General features: G+C 46.8%; 1 protein-coding gene across 2 annotated transcripts in view; it reads right to left on the minus strand.

Moving 5' to 3' along the window:
• DLL3 (delta like canonical Notch ligand 3) overlaps positions 1-18,464 on the minus strand; it is a 174,357-nt gene that overhangs the window by 90,260 nt on the left and 65,633 nt on the right. For both annotated transcript variants that reach the window (XM_082231102.1, XM_082231103.1), the window contains one exon: positions 14,369-14,585. In XM_082231102.1, the coding sequence (XP_082087228.1) occupies positions 14,369-14,585 (217 nt within the window). The remainder of the gene's footprint in view (positions 1-14,368; positions 14,586-18,464) is intronic.

The raw sequence follows: 18,464 nt of genomic DNA on the forward strand, positions 1-18,464 counted from the left end.
CCTGGAGAAGAGGAGGTTAAGGGGTGATATGATAGCCATGTTCAAATATACAAAAGGATGTCACATAGAGGAGGGAGAAAGGTTGTTTTCTGCTGCTCCAGAGAAGCGGACACGGAGCAATGGATCCAAACTACAAGGAAGAAGATTCCACCTAAACATTAGGAAGAACTTCCTGACAGTAAGAGCTGTTTGACAGTGGAATTTGCTGCCAAGGAGTGTGGTGGAGTCTCCTACTTTGGAGGTCTTTAAGCAGAGGCTTGACAACCATATGTCAGGAGTGCTCTGATGGTGTTTCCTGCTTGACAGGGGGTTGGACTCGATGGCCCTTGTGGTCTCTTCCAACTCTAGGATTCAATGATCATCACTGCTCTCCGACCTTTCCATCAGATTACACAAATGCAAGCGAAAATCTCACCAAGGCGCTTGAAAGACTGCATGCAAACTAGCAAAGTGAAACTTAATCAGACAAAACAGAAGGATTGTTGTTCGCAGATAAAGCTGATCCCAGTTTAGGCATCCTAACAGGGACACACACATGGTTGCAGGTTCCATGGGTTCCCTCTAATTGCAAACAATTCCACAAGATGGGGCTGCTCAAAACAAGACAGTGGTTTCATTAGGTATGCGGGGTCTAATTTTGTAAAATAATGAAGACATTTAAAAACAAGGTGGTCTGACAAGCACCTGTGTTCTTCCAAGACACAAATAACATTGATGATAATTGCTAACTTTTTTTCAACCCCATCAATGGTGAGTGGAAAAGTCCATTTGCAAGAGTGGTTTGAATCCAAACCATGCCTGCAAACTGACAAAGCAGGGTGAGTTCATTTGACAATACCTCACTTTCAAAGGCATTCACTTTCACCCCCTTTGAAGCTGTAATCACACATCATAATGACTGCCACCTGTCAAAGTGGCCCACAGAGCACAGGGGAGGTTGGGATCTTTCCACCAGCAGAAAAACGCTTCCCATTCCTATTTCGGGGCTTGCCAGAAAGTAGGTATGAACTGTGGATAGAGAGGGGAAACAATTGAAATATTTGCTCATTCTCCATACCAGTGGTCTCAACTCCCACCTTTCATTCCCTTTAAAAAGAAGATGAAACTACACAGTTAGGCACAGATACATTTGCAGTTCAATCCTTTACATGCCTGCTCATAAGTAACTCCATGAGGCTTACCCCCAGATAAGTGGGTAGAGCATTGCAGATTGTGGGTTGTGGCTCCCCACACCTGCAAGGATTGCACAATCTTGACTGTGCATAGGATGCTTCATTGTGCACCTTTAGGCGGCAGGTGAAAACATTCCTCTTCATCCTGGCCTTTGTCTGATTAACATCCTATACCCTTTAGAATATGTGTTTGTGGGAGAGAGGGTTATTGTTTTGCTTTGTTTATGTTCTCGTTTTTATTCTGTATTTTATGTTTTGTGTTTTCATATTGTATTTTTATGCTGTAAACTGCCCTGAGATTTATGGGTGAAGGGCGGTATACAAACCTAATACATAAATAATTCTAAATATTGTTTCCATAATCCAGCCTATGGCTGACAAACCGGTAGACCTACAGCTTGCCTGGGTTCTTCAAGATGTGGATCCTTATATTACCCTACAGGTTGCTAAATTCCTAACAGCTGTCCTATCGTACAAGAGACGGAATGGAATGTTAGCTGATTATTGCTAGTTATAAGAATTTTCTATAATTACATCAGATATTGATTTTAGTGTAGTGCCTAAATTTTATTTTATTTTTTATTTTTTTTAATCTTAATTTTTAAACTTTTCTTGTGAATGACTAATATCTGTCCTTCTGAGTTGAGAACAGTGTTGTACTGCTTGTGGCTTGTACGAGTCCGCTGTTTTATTTGATTTGTTTTGATTTGTTTTGCTGTGTTGTGTTATATGATGGGCGTAAAGCCGAATAAACATTTTGATGATAAATATTGTTGAGTAAAAATTCCACATGCCAGAATTTCGCTCAGGGAGAGGCATTATCTCTGGTGGGGGACATTTCGTGATCCTTCTGGGTAGTTTGTCCGCCACTGGTTTCCCCATCGCCCTGCATGCAGCTCTCATGTGTGGCTTCAAGAAGCTGTCATCATGCGACAGCAGCCACACCCCGGAAATGGCTTTGACTGGCAGGCTAACCTGTTGCCATATGCATTGTCAATCAATCAATCACTTCTTTATTCGACCGTCAGTCAGAAAAAAACATTTGTCAATACACAATTAAAACTCCAGGAAGATTTTAGAACTTAGCAAACACTAAAGTGGGCTAAACAGATAGCCCCATATCAATACAGTCAATTAAAATCTTTCGGCGCTTAAAAGCTAAAAAAAGAAATTTGGCCACCAAAGAAGGTATAGCTCTGGTGACATTATTCAACAAGTGTAAAACCTGGTTTTCTCCGGGTAGAAAACTAGATTGACATAGGAGCGGGTCTATAAAATTTTGTCTAAGCTCTGCATAAAAAGGGCAAGTCAAGAGAATATGTTCGGTGGACTCAACCACACCCATAGCACAATGACAGATTCTCTGGGCGTATGGTACTCCCCTGTACCTTCCCCACAATATCGCAGAGTCAAGGACATTTAATCTAGCCGCTGTAAGAAGTCTACGGTATTCCACATAGTGAATTTCTGCAAGGTAGGGGGCTGGTATGGTCCGATAAATCTGGTCCCCTGGGAACATCCCTGCTTTCTTTCCTTTGGACCACAACAAGGCTGAAGAGAGGGGTTCTGTCGTCTGGACAGCCAAAGACCTCTATATACACAAGCTTACGCCCCAGAGAAGTCACTTCGATGCTGCAAACACAGCAAAAACAACATGTGAGGCAGCAGCCATGAGCTATGAGCTCAACCTGATTGGCATAAGGTACGAGTACTATGGACTGCCTCTGTCGGTAGGAGAGATCATCCTGTCTCACTGGTCAGCTACAAGCCTGGCAGCCCCTGGTCAACAAAGTGCTGGCTTGCCACTGTCTGCCTACTTCAAAGGGTGCTTGGAGCTCAGAGTATCAGCCGGGAAGCAAACCAGGCAAAAAGGAAAAGAAACAAACTCTCTTTTACCGAGCAAGCAGGCACGTCAGGATCATGTGTACTGGCCTGCTCACTGACCTACTGCAGGTCAATGACTCATGGAAGATCATTGACCATGAGCTGAAAACCCCTCCACTGTTGCACACTCCTGGCACCGGCTGCAGCCTTTCCTCTGGCGCACTGGTGGAGCATGCAGGCCCCAGCCCAGTTGCTGTTGCGGGACCTCTGTTGGGGGCTGCTGCTGCTGCAGACGTGCTTCTGGGGTGTATCCGCGGCTGCAGCAGGTCCCAACAGAGGTGCTGTGGTGGAGACCCAAGTCCCAGCCCAGTTGCCGCTGGAGCACATGCATGCCCTGTGTCGCAACATCATGACGTAGTGATGTGACATCATGGCATGTCATGTCATTACATCATGGCATGGGGCACACACATGGGACACAGGCGGCACTGTGGGTTAAACCACAGAGCCTAGGACTTGCCGATCAGAAGGCCGGCGGTTCAAATCCCCACAGCGGGGTGAGCTCCCGTTGCTCGGTCCCTGCTCCTGCCAACCTAGCAGTTCAAAAGCACGTCAAAGTGCAAGTAGATAAATAGGTACCGCTCTGGCGGGAAGGTAAACAGCATTTCCGTGCGCTGCTCTGGTTCGCCAGAAGCGGCTTAGTCCTGCTGGCTACATGACCCGGAAGCTGTACGCCGGCTCCCTCGGCCAATAAAGCGAGATGAGCGGCGCAACCCCAGAGTTGGTCACGACTGGACCTAATGGTCAGGGGTCCCTTTACCTTTACCTTATGGGGCACGCACGCTCAGGACACCCACAGTCTGGAGCCCAAGTTGGCACCGCAGCACTGTTGACTTAGGTTCTAAGCCAGTAGTCTAAGGTTCTAAGATGCCAGGTCCTTTTCACATGTGCTGCTGGCAATCTAGTTGTTACATTTGTGCAGCTGCTTTTCCCCATCTAAGTGCAGAACCTGACATTTGTCCCTCCTGAAATTAAGTTTTTTAGTTTGGGCCCAATTTTCTAATCTGTGAAGGCCATCTTGAATCCCGATTCTGTCCTCTGAAGCATTAGCTACCCCTCCCAGGAGGGAATCATCTGCAAATTTGATGAGCATCCCCTCAATTCCTTCATCCAAGCTGTTTATAAAAACGTTGAACAACAATGGGCCCAAGACAGAACCCTGTAGCGCCCCTATTGTCACTTTCTTCCAGGATGCTGAGAAACCATTAGTGAGCCCTCTTTGGGTTCAGTCAGACAACCAGGTACAGATGCACAAAACAGTTACCTCGTCTAGCCCGCATTTTATCAGATTCTCTACAAGACTATCATGGGGGACTTTGTCAAAAAGCCCTACTGAAATCAAGATACGCTAGGCCCATATCAATTCCCTGATCCTCCGATCTTGTAACACTATTAAAAAGAGAGAGATTCCTCTGGCATGACTTATTTTTGAGAAACCCATGCTGGGTCTTAGCAATTATAGTATCATTTTGTAAGTGCTCAGAGACCTACTATTTAATTATCTGTTCTAGGACCTTTCCTGGTATCGATGTCAAGGTCACCAGTCGGTAGTTACCTGGAACTTCCTTTTCCTCCTGTTTGAAGATGGGGAAAACATTTGCCCCCCTCCAGTCTGCAGGGTCCTCACCTGTTCTCCAAGGCTCTGAGATTACATCAGCAAGGTCCTTTGGAACCCTTGGGTGCAGCTCATCAGGCACTGGAGATCTGAATTCATTTAAAGTAGCCTGGTGTTCCCTTATCATCTCTTTTCCTATCTTGGGCTGCAGCTCCTTCATTGAATTGATTGTTCTGTTGTTAACCAGGTGTTCAGCCATTCCATCTTCTCTCTGTCACCCAACAGCTTCTCTCCATCTTCCCCACCCAGAGGACATACTACTTGCTTGTTCTATGTCTTGCTTCAAAGATAGCCAAGGTTATTTTTAACCTCCCTTGCAAGCCTCAGCTCATTCTGAGCTTTAGCTCACCTAACCTTCTCCTTGCATCTGTTGGCTACTTGTGTATACTCCTCCTTTGTGATTTCCCTTTTCTTCTTTTTCTTATAAATGCCCTTCTCAAATCTCAGCTCACCTGCCAGCTCCTTATGCCTCCCACTTTTCTTCCTTGTTGGAATTGTCTGCATTTGTGCCTTCAGTATATTTCACCTTTAAGAAAGTCCCATCCATCTTGGACTCCCTTCTCTGAGTATTTCTCACCATGGGACATCATCCAGTAGTTCCTTAAGCTTTTTGAAATCAGCCTTCTTTAAAGTCCAGAGTGCAATTCTTCCTACACTCAGCTTTCCTTTGCCTCTGTATCATGAAAACCAGTAGGACACACTCACTTCCTTCCAAAGTTCCCAGTATGTCTGCTAGGGCTGGGCGATATATCGATATATCATCCAAAACCAGTTTGAAGCTCATATCATGATAACTGTTTCATAATATTTGAGTTGGCAATATATCATGAATCACAATGTGTGTGAGGGCTAGGCAATATCTGGTTTTCAACATTGTGATATATCCCCAGCTAAACATCACAATGTTATCCCCAGTTATACATCACGATATAAACAATGCAATCTACCTACAATGTCTGAAATAAGGAAGCAACTAAGAAGAGATGAACAGGCTAATGTCCTGGCAACTTCTACTAAGAAGGGGTCTAAAATGGATAAATCATGATGTCAGCAATCACCACACAGTCAGTTTCATCAGCAGGCAAGTCAAAATGCATCCAAATAGGACTTTTGGTTTTGGGCTTGGATACCAAATGGTGGTATTCAGGAAAATACAAAGTGTGGCAATGAGTCATAGCGAATAGAAATAATCTGGGACAGCTGTTTTAGACCCCTAAGTAATAGCAGTTGCCAGGACATTATCCTGTTCACCTCTACATAGTTCCTCCCTTATTTCAGATATTGTGATATATCAATATATCATGATGTTTACCTGGTGATATATCATAGTATTGAAAACCAGATCTCGCCCAGCCCTAATGTCTGCTTCATCCATTAGTCTTCCCTGTTGGTGAAGACCTGGTCCCTGATAGACAATGCCCTTGTGGCTTCTTCCACCTTGTGAGAAATGAAATTGTCAGCAATGCAACGTAGGAATTTGTTGGATCTTACATTCTTGGCAGATTTTGAATTCCAGTTGTTGTTTAGTCGTTTAGTCATGTCTGACCCTTCGTGACCCCCTGGACCAGAGCATGCCAGACCCTCCTGTCTTCCACTGCCTCCCGCAGTTTGGACAAACTCATGCTAGCAGTTATTGGGGAAGTTGAAGCCTCCCATGACTACTATATCTCTCTTTTTGAACTATTCATAATCTGCTGCAGGAAGGCATCATCCAAGTCTTCAGTCTGGCCTGGACTAGGTCTACAGCAGACACCCACAGTAAGGTCACTGTTGTTACCCATATATATACTCTCAATATGCCTTCCATGCTGGTCCAACACTCTAACCCAGGCTTCCTCAACCTTGGCCCTCCAGATGTTTTGAGACTACAGTTCCCATCATCCCTGACCACTGGTCCTGCTAGCTTTGGATCATGGGAGTTGTAGGCCAAAAACACCTGGAGGGCCAAGGTTGAGGAAGCCTGCTCTAACCTATACAGCATGCTGGCTCCATATCCACCTGCAATGACAATGGCTAGGGAGGCATAGCATATAATGTCTCATCAGTTACACTTTGCTCCACAAGCTCATGCTAATTAACTCCATGGAGTAATCCAGATTTGAAATGTAGAAGCGGTCCTTTTTGTGGAAGTAGCGGCTGGTAGCAGGGTTTAAATGTCAGACCACTTAAAAGGATCAGATGGGTATTTTTTGCCATTTTCAAGTTTGCAGGCTAGATTCCACTTTCTCACTAGTACTGAGTGGCACTATCTTCAACTACAGCACCTTTTGATGTCTATTTATGATGCCTAAGCATCTCTTATATTGCTGGAGGGGAGGTATAATCTCTGCAGAAAACTAAACCCATAATAGTTGTTTATCGGAACGTTGTAAATACAATGTTCAGGATCTTAAAGATAAATGGACTAGAGAGTTTGTGTGTTCTATTTCATCCTAATCAATTAAAAGTTGCTTCAGCAGCTACATGCAGTGTTTCTTAAAATTGAAACTGATTCAACAAGATCTGATGTTTCAGGTATACTGGAGCCCACAGTGCCTTTATAGGAAGGAATTGGCTAGCTCAGAGAGCTGGAAGGCTCATAAGGTGTGCTGCTTTGTGGTCAGAAATTATTGTTTGTATTAACATTGTATTGATTATATCCTTGATACCTGCTGATGTTCCTGCACTCTTAAATTATATCCCAGTGATGTGGGGGCTAAGAGATGCATATAGCTGCTGAACTAATACCAGTGTACTGGAAGAATCAAAGATCACCTGTGTTGAAGCAATGATTCTTCAACATGAACTTTGTTGGACTGGTCATGTTGTGTGGGATGCCTGATGATCTTCTTCCAAAGCAGCTACTCTATTCCGAACTTAAAAAGGGAAAGCGTAATGCTGGTGGTCAGCAAAAGAGGTTCAAAGACTCTCTCAAGGCAAATCCTTAAAAATATAGTATAAACACCAGCAACTGGGAAACACTGGCCTGCGAGCGCCCCAGTTGGAGAACAGCCTTTACCAAAGGTGTCATGGACTTTGAAGACGCTCGAACTCAGGACGCAAGGGATAAACGGTGCTAAGAGCTTCCTCACACTTGGCAAATCCACACCGTGATCAACTCCCGCCTGGAAACCAATGTCCCCACTGTGGAAGGACGTGTGGATCCAGAACTGGCCTCCACAGTCACTTACGGACTCACTGTTAAAACTGTGTTTAGGAAGACAATCTTACTTGGCTACAAGTGATCACTAAAGGAAAAGAAGAGATGCATAATAAAAGTGGGTTATGCAAGCCCTCATGTAAGCTAAGAGACTTGTACTCAAAGCTGGAAGGACAAACACCATGATCTACTACTCCATGGGCCAGCAAACTAAAGACCGTGGCCGTATCAGGCCCAGTCTTGCAAGTGTAAAAGCACGTCCATTGCCTTCTAAACCTGGCCCGCCAGTGGTCCAAGAATCGCTGCATGGATCGCCAGCGCACGTGTTCTTTCCCTCTCTCTCACACGGCGGCGGAGCCTCCTCCCTCCCTCCCTCCTCTTGGCTTCTCCCCACCCTGCCTAGAGGAGGAAGGGGGCTGGGCTTTGTTGGTGCGCTGCTCATCGTCCCACCGTCAGCCCCTGCCACTTGCAAGACACAGGAGCAGCGGGTGGCTGAGCGCCCCTCTCAACTTGCCACCATTTGAAGCAGCCCCTCTCCGGAGCCCTTTCATGTGCCGCTCATCATCCCTCGTTCATCCCCCCCCCCAAAAAAATATAGACTAACCCCCATAAGGTCTGAGGGACAGTGGACTGGCCCCCTGCTGAAAACGTTTGAGGACCCCTGCCTTATACCATGGGCGGGGTACAAATAAATTGTTGTTGTTGTTGTTGTTGTTGTTACTACTACTACTACTACTACTACTACTACTACTACTACCAGGCCTTGTCTGTCCAGAGCAAGGATGGATAAACATCTGTGATTAAGAAAACCTGCATCTGATTAGTAAACCATATTAAATGTGCTTTTAAAATATATGTTCTTTTAAAGAAAGAAATCTAAATTGCAAAGAATCAAATGCAATTCATAGTAGGTTCTTTAAAACCAAATCTATAACTCTCTGACAAGTGCATTAATCTTAACCGGAATTTTGTTAGAACAAGCCAACTGCAAACTGATTTATGTAGTGGGTTTGTTTCAACAAACGCTTATTAAAATTAATTACAGTTCAAGGTTTGGACATAATGTCAAACTGCAGTTAATCAATAATAGAAGCGAAAGTTCTCTGTCTTTGTGGCCACCCTTGAGAAAAAGAGGGGCACATGCAAGGGGAAGACAAGCTTCATAGAATCATAGAATCATAGAGTTGGAAGAGACCACAAGGGCCATCGAGTCCAACCCCCTGCCAAGCAGGAAACACCATCAGAGCACTCCTGACATATGGTTGTCAAGCCTCTGCTTAAAGACCTCCAAAGGAGGAGACTCCACCACACTCCTTGGCAGCAAATTCCACTGTCAAACAGATCTTACTGTCAGGAAGTTCTTCCTAATGTTTAGGTGGAATCTTCTTTCTTGTAGTTTGGATCCATTGCTCCGTGTCTGCTTCTCTGGAGCAGCAGAAAACAACCTTTCTCCCTCCTCTATGTGACATCCTTTTATATCTTTGAACATGGCTATCATATCACCCCTTAACCTCCTCTTCTCCAGGCTAAACATGCCCAGCTCCCTTAGCCGTTCCTCATAAGGCATCGTTTCCAGGCCTTTGACCATTTTGGTTGCCCTCCTCATTTCTTCCACACTGAGTCATTGTGATGTCTGAATGCAACCACCCAGTTAAGGCCTGCTTTTCTTTGCAAATGAACAGGGTCCCCCAGCCAAGTATTATTAATATCATCAATAGGTCAGCAATATTCTGTAAACTATGAATATATAGGTACTGCCAAGCAACAGTTTGGACATATTCTTTCCATGCTGCTCTTCTATCCACTAATAGGGACGCGGGTGGTGCTGTGCTCTAAACCACTGAGCCTCTTGGGCTTGCGGATCGGAAGGTCAGCGGTTCGAATCCCCGCGACGGGGTGAGCTCCCATTGCTTTGCCCCAGCTCCTGCCAACATAGAAGTTCGAAAGCACACCAGTGCAAGTAGATAAATAGGTACCACTGCAGTGGGAAGGTAAAGGGCATTTCCGTGCGCACTGATTTCCGTCATGGTGTTCAGTTGCGCCAGAAACGGTTTAGGGAAGTTTTTAATGTTTGAAGCTGTACTGTTTTTAATATTCAGTTGGAAGCCGCCCAGAGTGGCTGGGGAAACCCAGCCAGATGGGCGGGGTATAAATAATAAATTATTATTTTTATTATTATTATTTAGTCCTGCTGGCCACATGACCCGGAAAGTTGTCTGCGGACAAATACCGGCTCCCTTGGCCTGAAAGCAAGATGAGGACTGCACCCCATAGTCACCTTTGACTGGACTTAACCACCCAGGGGTTCTTTACCTTTACCTCTTTTACCTATCCACTAATTACCTACGCTTGCTTCTGGAAAATTAAGCAGAAATATTTCAAATAGTAAGTTGTTTGTGGTTTATTTGCACAATTTCTTACTGCACAGAGAACCATAATGGCTTAATTTCACAAATGTTCTGTGGCTTTTAAAGTCAGGCCAGATCCATAGCGCAAAAAGTACACGGGCTTGTATGATTGTGCCCATAGACCATATGTTTATTTATAATAGTAGTCAATTAGTAGCTTGTTGAGGAAATATATGGATGATAAACTGGAACATTTATTTGTTTTTCTTGGTGATGTAATTCAGTGATTTAAGCTAAGGAAGCTTAAATGCCTCTGCGTCAATCAAGGGCAGGGGTCCTCAAACTTTTTAAACAAGGGGCCATTTCACTGACCCTCAGACACTGTCAGGGCCAGACTATAGTTTGAAAAAAATATGAACGAATTCCTATGCACACTGCGCATACCGTATTTTTCACTCCATAAGACACGCTTTTTTCCTCCTAAATAGTAAGGGGAAATGTCTGTGTGTCTTATGGAGCGAATGCACGGTCCCTGGAGCCGAATTGCCTAGGGGAGAAAAGCAGATTGTCCTTTTTTTTTTTTTTTAGAAAGAGGGAAGGGGGTGTTGAAATGAAGCTGCTGAGCAGCTGATTGGCAAGTGGTCAGTAGGGAGATAAGGGACGCTAGCAATAAAGGAGGCTGCCTGGGAGCGGGGAAGTAAAAGCCGATGGATCCTCAGGATTTTTGCATTGGGGCACCCCAAATTCACCACCAGATCACATAGCATGTCCATGGCTAAAGCCTGCACCAAAAACTCCACATATCTGCTGTTTCGTGGGGCCGCAATGGTGCAAAAATGTGGTTACAAAGAACGGTTCCACATGGATTCTCAGGATTTTTGCACTGGACTACCCCAAACTCACCGTCAAATCACATGTCTGTAGCCACAGCATGAACCACAAAAACCATACATCCACTGTTTCGTTCAGAATATTTTTTCCCTTGTTTTCCTCCTCTAAAAACTAGGTGCGTCTTATGGAGCGACAAATACAGTAATTTATTTGTCGTGCACAAAAAGCAGGAAAAAAATAAGTATTTAAAATGAAGGACAATTTTAATAAACTTACTAGTATTTCAGTGGGAAGTATGGGGCTGCTTTTGGCTAAAGAGATGGTCAATATCGCTAATGCTCGTCCCTACAACCCAGCCTACACATGGATCACCCTCACCCCCTTGGCCCAGTCTACATGCAGGCCTTCCATGCCCCCATCCCCACGACCCAGCCTATACACGTCTCCCTAACCCCCTTCCCCACAACCCAGCCTATACACGTCTCCCTAACCCCCTTCCCCACAACCCAGCCTATACACGTCTCCCTAACCCCCTTCCCCACAACCCAGCCTATGAATGTGCTTCCCTAACCCAGATCCCCATGACCCAACCTGCACCCGTGTCTCCTTAAGCCCCACCTCACAACCCAACTTGCTCCTCATTTTCCTTCTCCCCATTTTGATTCTCTGGCCCCATATTTGCACAAACTTATTATCCCAAAATACAGACGTGCTTTTACACTTGCAAGACTGGATGCTTTTGCCATCTGCGGTACTCAAGGGTCGATTCCAAAAGGTCCCGCCTGAGACACGTCTTTGCCCCTGTGGAGATGGTAGCACCGAAACAGCGGCACACATCCTCCTGTCTTGCACTCTCTACAAAGACCTGAGGAATGAGATCATCACTCCACTCGTACTAACCATCCCAGGGCGCTCAGCCACTGCCACAATCTCCTTCCTTCTATCAGATCACAATGAGCAGATAACAGCAAAGGTTGCTAGGTTCATAGCAGTGCCAATCAGAATAAGAGCCACTAACTGACGGCTGATTCAGGACTTTAAATTGTGCTCTTATACCAAATTCCCTTCTCTGCGTATACTGTAATGTTTTACTGTTGCTATGGCCATTGGCTAATGCGAATAAAGTTTTATCTATCCTATCCAACTTGCTGCATGTCTCCCTAACCCCTATCCAGCACCACCCAGCTAGCATGCCTGCCCTCCAACCCCAAATCCCCATGCGGCAGCCTGCCCACATCTCCCTACCCCCCGATCCCCACGGCGCAGCCTGCCCGTGGGTCGCCCATCCCCACGACTCACTGCGGCCTCTTGCAAAAGTAGCCTCCTCTCATGCACTTTCTCCAGACAACCGCAGCCCCTGACCTGTACTGACCCGAAGGGCATTGGGAGCCGAAGAGCGCATGCCACAGAGGAGGCGATTGGGAGAGCAAGGTTGCCCGGAGGGACGTGGCTGGCGGGCAATCCTGGGCGCACTTCGCCAACTAGGTTGACACTACCGCTCAAACCTCTCCATTCTGAAGGAAATCAGCCCTGAGTGCTCCCTGGAAGGACAGATCCTGAAGCTGAGGCTCCAAGACTTTGGCCACCTCATGAGAAGAGAAGACTCCCTGGAAAAGACCCTGATGTTGAGAAAGATGGAGGGCACAAGGAGAAGGGAGGACGAGATGGTAGGACAGTGTTCTCGAAGCTACCAGCATGAGTCTGACCAAACTGCGGGAGGCAGTGGAAGACAGGAGGGCCTGGCGTGCTCTGGTCCAGGGGGTCACAAAGAGGTGGACACGACTAAACGACTAAATAACAAGAAGAAGAAGAAGAAGAAGAAGAAGAAGAAGAAGAAGAAGAAGAAGAAGCAAGAACTATGTTGTTCAGGACTAAGTCTGTGTTTCTGGGTAAGAAAGGAAGCCTCTGAGATCCCTGCACAACTTGCAGGGTGCATTAGGGTCCCCTGCCACATGCTCACTCTGTCCCTGGGGAAAACGTCACTGCTTATATACTGGGGAGGAGGAGATCAAGAGGCATACTAGCCAAGGTGGTATAGGCCAGACATAGTTGGACTACAACTCCCATCAGCCCTGACCAGTGGCCATATTGACCGGGCTGACTAGAGCCATCATCCAACAGCATTTGGCAGAGAGAATGCAAGCAAACTTTAACCCTTCCTAGGGAGCCTAGGGACGCAGGTGGTGCTGTGGTCTAAACCACAGAGCCTAGGGCTTGCCGATCAGAAGGTCGGCGGTTCAAATCCCTGCGACGGGGTGAGCTCCCGTTGCTCGGTCCCAGCTCCTGCCAACCTAGCAGTTCGAAAGCATGTCAAAGTGCAAGTAGATAAATAGGTACCGCTCTGGTGGGAAGGTAAACAGCGTTTCCGTGTGCTGCTCTGGTTCACCACTTAAGTCATGCTGGCCACATGATCCAGAAGCTGTCTGCGGACAAGCACCGGCTCCCTCGGCCAAGAAAGCAAGATGAGCGCCACAACCCCAGAGTTGTCTGCGACTGGACCTAATGGTCAGGGGGTACCTTTACCTTTACCTTTAGGGAGCCTCAACATACATTTTGGTAATCTAGCAGGATAGCCTTGAAAAGCTTATCCCAAGAGCCATTTTGTAACCTTTCGCCTTTTAACAATAAATTAACAAATACTGTCTTAACTGCAAACTACTTCACTAGGGTTTCTGTACCAAAAAGCTACGGACACTTTTGACACAATAGTATGCAGATATGGGAAATGTCTACCCAAATATAAAGTGATTTACCATTACATGTCCCTCCTAAGGTACCCTGCAAGGATATGTGGAACCTAGACTTCTGGACATTCTTTAAAACCTTACAACTGCTGTAGTCTTCTGTGCTAGATAAATGAAGCCTTGCTTAAGACACAGCAAGATTACAGTTCACCTCTTAAAAGTATATGCTTAAAAAAACACCCTACTGCATTTGTGATACTCAAAATCCAAATTAGGATCGCCATAATTAGTGTAGGGACGTGGGTGGCGCTGTGGGTTAAACCACAGTGTCTAGGACTTGCTGATTAGAAGGTCGGCAGTTCGAATCCCCGCGACGGGGTGAGCTCCCGTTGCTCAGTCCCTGCTCCTGCCAACCTAGCAGTTCAAAAGCACGTCAAAGTGCAAGTAGATAAATAGGTACCGCTCCAGCGGGAAGGTAAACAGTGTTTCCGTGTGCTGCTCTGGTTCGCTAGAAGCGGCTTAGTCCTGCTGGCCACATGACCTGGAAGCTGTACGCCGGCTCCCTTGGCCAATAAAGCGAGATGAGCGCCGCAACCCCAGAGTCGGTCACGACTGGACCTAATGGTCAGGGGTCCCTTTACCCTTTACATTTAATTAGTGCAATGAAACACTGCAGAGAGGAAAGGAACACTTACTGTTCAAACACGGGTTATTACTGCACCGGTCTATCTTCTTCTCACAGTTGGAACCGTGGTAATTCATTGGGCAGTGGCAAGTGTAGCCGCCAATCCGTTTCTCCACACAGGTCCCGCCATTGAAACAAGGCCCATCGGCGCAGGTCATAGCACTGACTTCGCAGTTCTTGCCGTAGAAACCTTGAGGGCAGGTGCATTTGTAATCATTCTCCAAGTCCTGCAAAAAAAGGACAGAGAGCCGAGTGATTAGGCCTTTTTGCCCAGGATGAATGAGGCTGAGGCACAATCCGCTGAGGTTGTCTCCTGTGTAAGACCATCGGAAAGAGGAGATTGACCCAGTCCCAGCTAGATTTAAATGCTTGCTTTATGGTTACCTTTCCTCTTGACTCTTTTCCTTGTGCGTTTTTTGTCTCTTAGTTTATAATTCTGAGAACAGGGCCCAACTCAGGTTTTCAGGAGACAGACAATACAGTGGTACCTCGGTTTACAAACTTAATCCATTCCGGAAGTCCGTTCTTAAACCGAAACTGTTCTTAAACTGAGGCACGCTTTCCCCAATGAGTCCTCCCACCACCGGTGCCCTTCCACCATTCAGATTCTGTTCTTAGACCGAGGTAAAGTTCTCAAACCGGGACACTACTTCTGGTTTTGCGGAGTTCGTAAACCGAATCGTTCTTAAACAGGACTGTTCTTAAACCGAGGAACCACTGTACCAATCTTAAAAAATTTGATAAAAATACAATTAAAAAAAATTGTGTGTGTTTCATTGGAGTTTGCACAGGATATATTCCCAGTGGCTCATGTCTCACTGTGTTCAGACCCCTAATCCACTACAGTTGTTCATCTCACATATAATCAATACAAAACACATACCTGTCATGTGTTTTAAATAGGGTTTACATTTTTATCACATTCTGACATTTAAGCTCCAAGCAGAACCAACTGATCATTATTTTGGCTTGGTCCCATCAGTTCAGCTCCTGAAAAGCGTACTTAACATTGTAAATGCTCTATCTCAAGGGTTGCCAACCCAGGGGTGCCTTCCAGATGTTGTTGTGCCCTAGTTCCCACCATCCTTAATCAATGTGTAGCATAGGAGACTGGGGGGGGGGGGCAAGGCAACCAGGCCCCCCTGGCAGGCGCCAGCTTCCACAGGAATCCCCACCCAGGCGAAGGCAGCAGAGCAGCCAAGGCCCACAGTGAGCAGGCGTGGAGAGAGGGAAGGAGGCAGGCAAGGGGCAACCCCAGCCCAGCGCAGCCCAGCACTCCTCTCTGCTGGTGTGTGTGTGTGTGGGGGGTTATCCGCCAAGGGTCATGTCAGCCGGCTGGACTCCCCCCTCCGTGGGCAGGCAGGCAGTGCAGCATGCCACAGCTTGGCTCCGGGGGGGGGTGCTCTAGTGGCATCAGCGGCTTGCCTGCCCCAGGCACCAGCAACCCACACTATGCCACTGTCCGTGATCATTGGCCATGATGGCTGCAGCTGATGGGAGTTGGAGTCTCATAATATCTGGACTACAGCAGTAGTGATGTGTGGAAGTGAGAGCTGGACCATAAAGAAGGCTGATCGCCGAAGAATGGGTGCTTTTGAATTCTGTTGCTGGAGGAGACTCTTGAGAGTCCCATGGACTGCAAGAAGATCCAACCTCTCCATTCTGAAGGAAATCAGCCCTGAGTGCTCACTGGAAGGACAGATCCTGAAGCTGAGGCTCCCAGACTTTGGCCACCTCAGGAGAAGACTCCCTGGAAAAGACCCTGATGTTGGGAAAGAGGGAGGGCACAAGGAGAAGGGGATGACGGAGGACGAGATGGTGGGACAGTGTTCTCGAAGCTACCAGCATGAGTTTGACCAAACTGCAGGAGGCAGTGGAAGACAGGAGTGCCTGGCGTGCTCTGGTCCAGGGGGTCACAAAGAGTCGGACACGACTAAACAACTAAACAACAACAATATCTGGACAGCTCCATGTTGGCTAGCCCTATCCCAGCTAAAGCACTTTCAAGGATAGAAGGAATGAAAGACATCTTGGACTTATAGCTAATCTTTCACTTCATTTTACTTGCAGAGGAGCCTTGCTTTGGTTAGACTTGATTTGGTCAAAGCATTTCAGTTCTTGCAAGGCTTAACGATGAATGCTCTTGGCTTAGAAAACCTAAAGGTCATAGGTCTTTAGACCTAAACAAATACAGGTTACCTTCATATGTAGCAGTTTATAGATCTGACCTCATATTGCAAGTTACCCTAGGTGAGTGGTGGCGAACCTATGGCATGCTTGCCAGAGGGGGCACTCTGTGGGCACGCGCGCTGTCGCCCCAGCACAGAGCTGGCAGAAGGCGAAGGTGGCGCGTCGAGTCCTCAGCTCAACTTGGGCAGCCAGAGCACCATGTGCGTAGCGGGTCGGCATAGAAAACTGCACAGCAGGAGCGAGATGCGATGTCCGTCAGGGCGCCGACTCTCTCCAAAAAGGGGGTCTCAGCTATTTTTGGCCTGAGTTCATTGCACCCAATTGCATGGAGGCTTCCGGAGCATATTGTGGCAATTAGTATTTTGTGCAAGCGGATTGCGAAATAGCACTGGCAATGATTTTGGCGGGCCCTCAGTTTCGGGTGCTGCACAAGCAGGACAGTAAAGAGCCGAAATCCCCAAACTGGCCTGTCTGCTGCAGCGCCTTTAGGGCTCCTTTTGCTCAGTCGCTCTGCACGGGATGCCCAGACTGAGGAAGGCAGCCTTGTGGCCAGGGAGGGGCAAAGGGAAGGGCCGGGCGAGGCATTGGTCTCTTCTTCTTCTTCTTCTTCTTCTTCTTCTTCTTCTTCTTCTTCTTATTATTATTATTATTGTTTGTATCACTGAAAGCTCTGTTGCTGCTTTTTTTCTTTTACGACAAAAGATGCTAATATATGAGTTGTTTTCTCTAAACTAAAATCTCAGCAAAGGTAAAGGGACCCCTGACCATTAGGTCCAGTCGTGACGGACTCTGGGGTTGCGGCGCACATCTCGCTTTATTGGTCGAGGGAGCTGACGTTTGTCCGCAGACAGTTTTTCCAGGTCATGTGGCCAGCATGACTAAGCTGCTTCTGGCGAACCAGAGCAGCGCACGGAAACGCCGTTTACCTTCCTGCCGGAGCGGTACCTATTTATCTACTTGCACTTTGACGTGCTTTCGAACTGCTAGGTTGGCAGGAACAGGGACCAAGCAACGGGAGCTCACTCCGTCATGGGGATTTGAACTACTGACGGTTTAACCCACAGCGCCACCCGCGTCCCTCTCAGTATTCAGGTTAAATTGCTGTGTTGGAACTTTGCGATAAAAAATGGGTGTGGGGTTGCAGTTTGGGCATTTGGTCTCTAAAAGGTTCGCCACCACTGCCTTAGGTGCACAGATTGTGACCATCAGGCATATTGGCACAAGACATATTGGGTCACAGTGCTACTACAATAGTAGTAGTAGTAGTAGAATCATAGAATCATAGAATCATAGAATCATAGAATCATAGAGTTGGAAGAGACCACAAGGGCCATCGAGTCCAACCCCCTGCCAAGCAGGAAACACCATCAGAGCACTCCTGACATATGGTTGTCAAGCCTCTGCTTAAAGACCTCCAAAGGAGGAGACTCCACCACACTCCTTGGCAGCAAATTCCACTGTCGAACAGCTCTTACTGTCAGGAAGTTCTTCCTAATGTTTAGGTGGAATCTTCTTTCTTGTAGTTTGGATCCATTGCTCCGTGTCCGCTTCTCCGGAGCAGCAGAAAACAACCTTTCTCCCTCCTCTAGGTGACATCCTTTTATATATTTGAACATGGCTATCATATCACCCCTTAACCTCCTCTTCTCCAGGCTAAACATGCCCAGCTCCCTTAGCCGTTCCTCATAAGGCATCGTTTCCAGGCCTTTGACCATTTTGGTTGCCCTCCTCTGGACACGTTCCAGTTTGTCAGTGTCCTTCTTGAACTGTGGTGCCCAGAACTGGACACAGTACTCCAGGTGTGGTCTGACCAGAGCAGAATACAGTGGCACTATTACTTCCCTTGATCTAGATGCTATACTCCTATTGATGCAGCCCAGAATTGCATTGGCTTTTTTAGCTGCCGCGTCACACTG

The sequence above is a fragment of the Podarcis vaucheri genome, assembly GCF_965113315.1.
Source record: "Podarcis vaucheri genome assembly, chromosome: 7".
Classification (NCBI taxonomy): domain Eukaryota; kingdom Metazoa; phylum Chordata; class Lepidosauria; order Squamata; family Lacertidae; genus Podarcis; species Podarcis vaucheri.